At 38.0% G+C, this 9620-nt stretch overlaps 1 protein-coding gene across 10 annotated transcripts in view; it reads right to left on the bottom strand.

The window, feature by feature from the left end:
- Positions 1 to 1565: 1565 nt before the first annotated feature.
- The window catches only part of HP1BP3 (heterochromatin protein 1 binding protein 3), a 38483-nt gene continuing 30428 nt past the window's right edge, over positions 1566 to 9620 (bottom strand). For all 10 annotated transcript variants that reach the window (XM_037140115.2, XM_037140113.2, XM_053660282.1 and 7 more), the window contains 4 exons: positions 8382 to 8541; positions 6170 to 6281; positions 4335 to 4448; positions 1566 to 3334 (listed from right to left, as the gene is read on the bottom strand). In XM_037140115.2, coding sequence (XP_036996010.2) covers positions 3040 to 3334; positions 4335 to 4448; positions 6170 to 6281; positions 8382 to 8541 — 681 coding nt within the window. In that variant the 3' untranslated portion in view covers positions 1566 to 3039. The remainder of the gene's footprint in view (positions 3335 to 4334; positions 4449 to 6169; positions 6282 to 8381; positions 8542 to 9620) is intronic.

The raw sequence follows: 9620 nt of genomic DNA, 5'->3' as shown, positions 1-9620 counted from the left end.
CCAAAGAGAAATTAGGAAATTAATCTGATTTTTCAGCCTTTAAAAATGAGTCATTTTAAGTACTATATCCCTAAATTTTTAGTCTCTATTAGTTGGCTAAACACAGAGGTTCATGAGTATGTCTGGCTTAACCTCTTCTGCCATATCAGATCTGAACCCAAGCAAAATAATTATGTAGGTTTTCAAAAGTAGGTATAAGAGAGTATAAGAACAGGTTAGCAAACCTGGACTAGGGTTGACAAAATTTTCTAAGAGGAATGATGGAAAAATTGTCAAAGGTATTAACATGTTACCTAGCTTTTGTGTTCATGTACTCTTAATTATACCCATCAGACATAATGAAAGGTTTCCATGTTTTCTACAAATCACCCTTTTCTGCATCTTGTAGGTTGAGAAGCCAACGACCTCTCTCCCAGCACTTTCTAAGATGCATTCATCTAAGGTGGTTTCTAAGTGGTGTAAGAGTTTATCAAACACTGTCAGTGAGCTCACGAAGCCACTATGGAGAGTACTGAAGCCACTGATCCATACTAGAAATAGCTAGTATTATCTCTTGGGTTTTCTGTCTTCCTTTCTGTAAACAGGAAAGTAAAAACTGTGTGTTCAGCTTCTTTAGAAATAATGCCCGAAGGGGGAAACCCCAAACATTTCTTTATCTCGGCCTAAGTGAATGAAGGTACACATAATGGACGGCCGGCTTTCACTGGAACAGTGCATTGGCCCTCGTCCCTTCTCTGTACATGATGCTTAAGCAGGACAGTTTTGTTCTTACTGGAACTTTGTGAAGTTAACTGAATGTGAGTTGGAAGGGACCTTAAATAATCTAAACTTCTCACCCTGTGCTGAAGCACTTGATGGGCAATGTAGTCACCAGGTGACCTGTTCCCAAAATCTTTTTAAACCCTAGATGCAGCACCATAAACCCTAGATGGTGTGGCTCAGTGGATTGAGCACAGGACTACAAACCAAGGGGTTGCCCGTTCGATTCCCAGTCAGGGCACATGCCTGGGTTGCGGGCCAGGTCCCCATTAGGAGGCATGTGAGATGCAACTACACATTGGTATTTCTCTCCATCTCTCTTCCCCTTCCCCTCTCTCTAAAAATAAATAAAATCTTTTTAAAAAGCATCATAAAACAGAAACAAACCAAAAACCTTACTTTTGATTCCAGAAGAGCAGAGAATTCTTAGCATAGGCACCTAAGAGCTATATTATTAGAATTATTTACTAACTGCCAAAGTGGGTAAGAGACAGAATTACTTTCTAGATTTAGGTCTCAGTGATGTATTCTTCTAGTATAAAGAGACAGCTGAAATTAAGCGTGGAAAGCTGGAATCTATGATCTAGAAGGCAAGGATCTTATTAAAATACAAAATGATTTTTTAAACCTCTTATTCACCAAATAGTCAATTCAATGTATCAAAAAAAATCATTTATCATCCATGTAAGAAGCACATAAACTAGAGCTTGCATTTAAAAAGGAAATGGATGGTCGCTATTGCAAGGAGTGGAAAAGATTCAAAGTGAGAGTTAACACTTAGCTACTTCTGAAAATATACTAGAAACTTAAATGTAAAGCTACAGTTCAGCAGCTTTTAAAATTTCATGTTTATTCATATTTTTCAAAATATATGTACATAAAAAAAGGAAGATTTACAACAGGAAAGATTGCCTTACATGCAACACAAATTCCAATGAACTCATGATGGGACCACACATAATTATGAATCTAATTCAAGCCAACCTTCTCAAGTCCATTTCCCAGCCATGCTTCAGGCTGCAGATGGGATCCCAGGAGACAACGCAAGTGGAATGAATGAAACAAACCGTTTGTGCTTCTGGCAGCACACGGGCCAGAAGACGTACACCAAATAGTTTAAGACAATTAAAATGTCAAGTGCCATAGGGAGGATAACTGGTAACCAAAAATCAGTATTTCTCAAGTAGAAAGCCAGTACTATTTAACACAACTTCACAATACTAAAACAAATACAAATAAGAGATTAGGTAGTTGGGCTTCATTTCATTTCTTTAAAAAAAAAAAGTCTCAAAAAGGAAGCCACTTGCTTGATATTGAAAGTGCTAAGCAAAGGAAGGAGGGGAAAAGAACCCACGATGGATCTGGAATCAAGTTTATTTTGCAAAGTGTTTGTTTTTCCACTTAACATTTCCACATTAGCAATCATGTAACTCTCCAACATTTCCTTATAAAAAAAGACAAATGAGAAGTGAGAATTCATGCTCCCAATATTAAAAAATATATTTAAACATTTGATCAAGATTTTATGTTTTGAGTTTTGCTAACACAGGTGACACCAGAAATCACAAATTCAATATTCTCTTATTTCCTCTTCAGTCAGAAACCAATGGCGGAGAGAACTTGTGCTCACCGGTAAGGGAATGGAATGCCCTGGGCCAGAGAAAGGTACCACCTGTAAATGATCGATGTGAAAAGTGGCCCAAAGGAGTCGTGCATCTTCAGAATCTAATTAAACCATAACATTTTTGGCTTATTCCCAAAGCTAAGACATCTCTGTGTTTATAGTGAGAGAGAAAGGGTTAGTGGAGTGGTTTTATAAATAAGATTAATTATTATAGCTATAGCTGGAGTCTCCAGGAAGAAGGCTTTATAATTCAGTCAGTGCTATATGCCTTCTTTTCTCTTTCAGCACCTGACCAGCATTCTGTTCTCGATGCTTTCTACAAATATAAAAATCTTTGCAACTGTTTAGATAAAGCTGGAAGAAATTTAAAAAAAAAAAAGGGTTGGGTGGAGGGAGAAAAAGGACAGTGTAGGTTATACAGCTCAGGAAAGTCCAGAATTATTGCAGAAATTAAAATGACAGCGGGAAGGGGCAGGCACCAAAGACAGTGCCTAAAGCTAACAAATACCTAAACTGGTTTATTTCTATTCCCTCCTCACAAGTTTAGAGGGGAGGGAAAAATGTATTTTAAAAGCATCAAAACTAAAACAAATGCACACCGACCTTAGAAAATAAGATTTTAAACTTCATCACAATACCCTTCTTTCCTATAAAATTTACTTTTTTGCTTTGAAAGATTTCTTCACGGTGGATTTGCCCTTGCCAGGCAACTTCACTTCCTTCCTCACACTGGCTACAGGCTTCTTTGAAGAGCCACCACTAGGTTTCTTAATGACTGAGGGTGAGGGTCTGGCTTTCTTGGCAGGAGTTTTGGCCTTGGGAGAGGCTTTCTTGGGCAGGGGCCTCGCTTTCCCTCGCTGGGCAGCTGGGACTTTAGGTCCAGGCTTGGACCCTCTCTGCTTCATGGGTGCAGCCTTCCATGACGACTTGGCTGGGGTTTTCTTCTGCAACCTATGAACCAGAGAGCAAAGGGGGTCACTCAGCACCTGAGAGGGTCACTTTGCTAAGATGACCCAACATTTTACCAAAAAAAGAAACAGACTATTTAGAAGTCACCTGTGATAAGCCTAGAAATGTAATTTATTACTGTTTTTTAACTAAAGACTTTACTAAAATTGTGTAAAATTCAACCAATTCATGGAAGTCTATATATAAATAAACTTCATGAGGTTTTTCTTAAGAAAACAGGACTTTTATAGCCTTGGCTGGTGTAGCTCAGTGGATTGAGCACAGGCCTGCGAACCAGAGGATCATGGTTCAATTCCCAGTTAGGGCACATGCCTGGGTTTCAAGTCAGTTCCCTGCAGGACAGTTCCCAGCAGGGGACACACTAGAGGCAACCGTACATTGATGTTTCTCTCCCTCTCTCCTTCCCCTCTAAAGACAAATAAATAAATAAATAATAAAAAAATAAAAAATAAATAAAAACACACCTACACACATTCATTAAAAAAAAAGAAAAGAAAAAAAAAGGAAAAGAAAAGAAAACAGGACTTTTGCCCTGGCTGGTATAACTCAGTGGATTGAGGGCAGGCCTGTGAACCAAACAACTGCAGTTCGATTCCTAGTCAGGGAACATGCCTGGGTTGCAGGCCAGTGCCCAGCAGGGGATACACGAGAGGCAACCATACATTGATATTTCTCTCCCCCTCTCCTGTTCTTTACCTCTAAAGATAAATAAATAAAACTAAAAAAACAAACAAAAAAACCCCACAAAAAACCAAAAAAAAACCCACACAAAATACAATCATATGTTTAAAACAAAACAAAAAAAGGAAACAGGACTTTCTTTGAATAACCAAACTGTGGATAAACACACAGGCTCAACCAAAACATAAATCACATATTCACGCGCTTCATTTCTTAAGTCTAGAGCCTCTAAAATTTCAAGACAAATTCAAACGTTACACAAACAACCTGAGAAAGTTCCTGAGTTTTCACACACCCATACCTTCTCTTAGGTGGAGGTTCTTCATCCTCAGAGTCTTCTTCTGATGAGTCATCTTCATCCTCATCCTCATCTTGAGAATCATCTGGCTCTTTCTTTGGAAATAGAACTCCTGGGCTATGAAAAAAAAAATAATAAAAATAAAAAACAAACAAAACAAAACACAGAACCAGACTGGGTAAAGAGAAGTACCATACAGGACAAGGGAAATAACGTGAATCCAGATGCACATTCCCTCGCTATTCCCCATTTCCTCCGAGCTTCCCCGAAGACGTCACATTTAGGTTACAAACATCAGGTTACAATGTAACCTACTTTGAAAACACATAGAAAGTCATGACAAATCTGTGAAAAGTCCAGACCATACCTCACTTCCTTCCTCCTTCCATTCAATGGAACTGACTCTCAATCATTTATTTATGACATGTCATGTGTGTGACTTTAAGAACTAATTTAAAGTTTAATGTTTGAACATTTTGGAGAATATGTATTCAAGCAGTAACACCTAGGCTTGCATGGAAAGAATGAAAAAACCAGCACTTTACTGCTAAAATAGGGCTTTAGTGGTACGTACATGTCATGACCTTACTAGAAATGAAGGTGTAAGAAGTGTTACAGCACAGCTGCATAGAACAATGTGTGGTCCATAAGAAGTGCTCAATGTATTTTTTTGTTCAATAAATAAATATGATACGTATTAGACAGGTTTTTCAAGTAATGTCCCTATCTCTCCAGTATGAAGAAGGCAGATGAGGATTCTTGGAAGAAGCCAATATTCTTACTTGGTGCGGAACACCCAAAACATATATAGACTAAACCTCTAATAACTTTCCTGTATTATCAATTATTTATTAAAGATATTTGTTAAATAAGGAATAAACATCAAAACAACTAGCCAACGATTTCAAAGAATTCAATTCTTGATTTCAGGAACATCTGGCTAATAATAAGCTCTGGCAGGATAGCCAAAATTCCTCTGTTCTTACATAAAAACCTTTTGCTCTAAAACAATACTGCTTCTTAAATAGTCTTTATTTTTAAGTACAAGGTCTGTCCAGAAAATGTCCAGCCACGGTTAACATAATGAGAATGGTTTGTGCGGCATCAATGTAACACAACAGCAAAGGAGCGTGGACTGGAACGCATGTGTGAGAAAGACGGCTTCCCTGTACTAGTCAGTGGAGGCAGTAGACACCGCTGGTTGAGCACGTGTAATGTGTGGCCATTGCATTCAAAATGATTGAGCAAGCAGAACGACAAATCTGCACTGAATCTGCAGTAAGGGTGGACATTCCTCTGTGGAAACTATCTGGATGATTCAGAAGGTCGCAGCTATGGATGACTGATTTGAGAGCTTCTTAATGACAATGTGTCTACTCACACATCACGTCTCGCGCAGTCTGCTGACGAAGCATCAAATCATCCAGGTGACTCAGCACCCCCAAAACCCAGATTTGGTGCCCTGTGACTTCTGGCCTTTCCTAAAACTAAAATCATCTTTGAAAGGGAAGAGATTTCAGACTGTTGATGAGATTCAGAAAAATACAATGGGGCAGGTGATGGTGACTGGGAGAACTGTGTGAGGTCCCAAGGTCTACTCTGAAGGGGACTGTGGCATCAGTGTCCTATGTACAATGTTTCTTGCATTTCCTATCTTCTTCAATAGACGTCTGTATTTGTAAGATTATAAGACTGGATGGATACCTTCTGGACAGACCTCGAGTATCCAGTTCAGTGTAATAGTAATAAGGGTCAAATAAGCCAAGCCTGTGACCTAGAATCAGATTTTAAACTTACAATGACCAATACTTCATATTATAGGCTAAGTGCTTGTTTACCTGGGATAATAGGGAAAACAGAGCTGGAAGGTACCGCTGAATCCTTTACCAGAGATCTGTTCCATCCACCCATTCTTTTCGCACTTTTGCAGGGTTTTCTTCAGCAAATGCACTGAAAAAAAAAAAAATTTTAAATGAAGAAAGTTATTCAAATTTGGTAATTCTCTCAACCACAATCACTTATATATCAATTTAATGTCCTGTCATATACAGTAATTGACATGTTCTAAGAGAATCCTTTGTGGTCAAGCGGATTCACTAAACAATTATTAAGGCCCATAAATTTGGCAAGAGTTAAATTATAATGGCTAAGAGTTTAGAAACCCACTGAGTTAAATTTCCTCATTTCATAGAAAGGGAAAAAAAAAGTCTAGAGTGGCTAGTGACTAGCCCACAGTTGCATATGTATGGCTAATAGCTCAACCCAGATTAAATCTCCCATTATTTCCATTCATTCAAACAGCTACTGAGTAACCATAAGAACAGATAATCATCTCAGAGACTATCCATAAAAGATAAACAGAACCAATTTCTCATGAATCAGCAAAGAGTACCAGAACAATACCATGGCTCCTAAAGGCCTCACTAATTCTCACCTTTCATACATTTTATAGTGATTCTATGTGTAAAAAAAGAGCAGCAATACCAGTGAAACTAAAAAGGTTAATAAGCAATTTCAACTTCTAACACTTGGAAAAAAGAGAAAACCATAGTCTGTAAGGGTCAATTAAACACAATATATATCTTAAGTAAGGGAGAAAAGTTTATCAAAAACATCAGTTTTCAAAGTACGTAAGAAGAAAACAATCAGAAAGCATTCCTTCATAATGTTAAAAAATACACATTGCGTACATGTTAAAAGCCAGTACTGAGATTTCAAAATTACCTTTTAATTTAAACTAATACACAGGGTCAGGTACAAACAACACCCCCTTTTTATTATAAAATATTTCATTACAAAATCATAAGCATTCATTCTTTTATTTTTTAAAAGATCTAATTTATTTATTATTATTATTTTTAAATCTTTTATTGATTTATTTTTAGAGAGAGGAGAAGAGAAGGAGAAAGATCGGGAGAGAAACATCCATGTGTGGTTGCCTCTCATGTGTCCCCCCCTACTGGGGACCTGGCCTGCAACCCAGGCATGTACCCTCACCAGGAATTGAGCCAGTGACCCTTTGGTTCACAGGCTCATGCTCAAACCACTGAACTACATCAGCCAGGGCTAAGCATGTAGTTCTGTAACACCATAATACCATACTGAAGCACATCATATGACATTTTAGGTGAATGTTCCAATTAAAACTATAAATATTACATCCATATTACTACCCTACCAACCACACTCAAGCAGGCCTTACTTCTGCCGAACCCTGTGTTAGAGTGTGCATTTCCTGACATTCCCATATTCTTTATCCTACACCAACAGGCCTAATTCTAGTCCACTGAGGAACACATACAATCTCATTAATCTGTATGTGACAGTGCTGCTAAGGCAAGGTTTCTAATCTCAAATTACAAGATTTAAGATTAGACTGACTGGGTAAACAGACTTTATGAAAAAAGTTTTTTCGGTTACAAGGCTTACGTCAATCAGAAAATAACTTAAGCAGTAAGTATTTTAAAATACTGGTTTGGTTTCAAGGTGAAATTAGATGTTTTGGTAAACATTCAGAAATAAGCAAGAAAACACTATACTTGAGAGGCGTTTAAAAACTTTTTTCCTTAAATATTTTATTTATTTTTAGAGAGAAAAGAAGGGAAGGAGGGAGGGAGAAACATTCACAGCTGCTTTCCGTATACCCGAAACTGGGGTATACCTGGCCTGCAATCTAGGTATGTGCCATGACCAGGAACTGAACTGGTAACCCTTTGGTTGGCAGGCCAGCACTCAGCCTACTGAGCCACACCAGCCAGGGAGTTGAGAGGTGTTTCGAACATAGAAACTTATCTAAGTTATAATAAAAATATCAGAAAAATCTTTACAGCAAAGTAAAATCAAATTCTGATCTGTAGCAGACATTGTAAATTAAGGGTAAGCCTTGCTTTTGTCCATTTCTCTTTAAGTAAATGCATTAAATTCGTCAAGTTGTTGTTCCCTCTTGGTTTTCAGTCGGCAGCTAGTGCTTCTGTCATAGGTAGCATCATCTCTAGGTATTTTCCACAATTGCTCGAATCCCTGTACAATGCACACAACTTTGAATCTTACTTTGATAGTTAGAATTGGTCCCTGGGTGGTTCTCCAGGACATACTTCTTCAGAGCAGTGGTGGAGCAGGTCTTCGGTTCATTCATGGCGGCAATGGCGGACAAGATTGCATATTCCATCAGGCTTCCACCAAGGAGGGGCTTCTCCCCTGATTTCTTCAGCTGTTTTCCAAGGAGGAAGAGAAAAGCATCAAGACAACACTCTCCCAAAGCAGGTCAAGACAAGACTCCTCTGCACCAGGTGGGTCGGAGTTCCTGCATTAGCACAGATATGTTTTACAATAAATTGTCAGGTTAGGGACTTTCTCTTCCCACTTACCAGGTATTCAATCTAACTGAGGAGTCCCAGCCCTCCTTATGACTATTTTCTTCTTCCATCTACCCCTCCGTCCAACCTAAAATAGTAATGGCTAACCTAACCCAGAGAGAGTGGCAGCTCTACCCCAACGAACAGGTTAACTTGTTAGGCCCCTAATAAATTAGGATGCTTATACTTGAGAATACTTCCTTTTCTTGAACCTGAAAAAATGGAGTAGTTATAAAAATAATAGCCTTTTTAACCCTATAGAAAAATAGCAAAAATAAAAGCTTGGTAAATATTTAGGATAACACACAATAGAAAATTACATAGGACAGTTCAAGGACAAAGGGCTAGGAAACAAAGGTGAGTGCCCATAAGCAAAAGCGGCAACTGCACACTGATGTTTCTCTCCCTCTCTTTCTCATTCCCTTCCCCTCTCTAAAAACAAACAAACAAACAAACAAATAAATAAATAAATTTAAAAAGAAAGTGAAAGCACAGGCCAGACTAGTAGAAAATATATGCAAATCATCAACCTGATGAGGAACTTGTATACAGTTTTATAACTCTTCTAATTTAATAAGACAAATAACCCAATATTAAAAATAGGCAAAGGATCTGAATAAACATTGCACTAAAGAAGATAAACAAATGTCCATTAAGCTCATGAAAAATTGATCAACATTAGTAGTCACCAGAAAAATGCCAACCAAAACCATGAGAGTCCATGCTGTAAGTACTAGTATGGCTATAATAAAAAAGACATTAACCACTGTTGACAAAGATATGCAGAAACTGGAACCCTTATACACTGCTGGTGAGACTAAAATGATGCAGCCACTTTGGCAGTTTCTTAAAACATAAATTTACTATACAGTCCAGCAAGGCTATACTCCTAGTTATATACCCAAGTGAAATAAAGACATATATCCACACAAAG

The sequence above is a fragment of the Artibeus jamaicensis genome, unplaced genomic scaffold (genome assembly GCF_021234435.1).
Source record: "Artibeus jamaicensis isolate MK-2021 breed Jamaican fruit bat unplaced genomic scaffold, CSHL_Jam_final scaffold_847, whole genome shotgun sequence".
NCBI classification, from domain to species: Eukaryota; Metazoa; Chordata; class Mammalia; order Chiroptera; family Phyllostomidae; genus Artibeus; species Artibeus jamaicensis.
The sequence above is the reverse complement of the archived record's forward strand: the minus strand, read 5'-3'. Positions and strand labels throughout refer to the sequence as shown.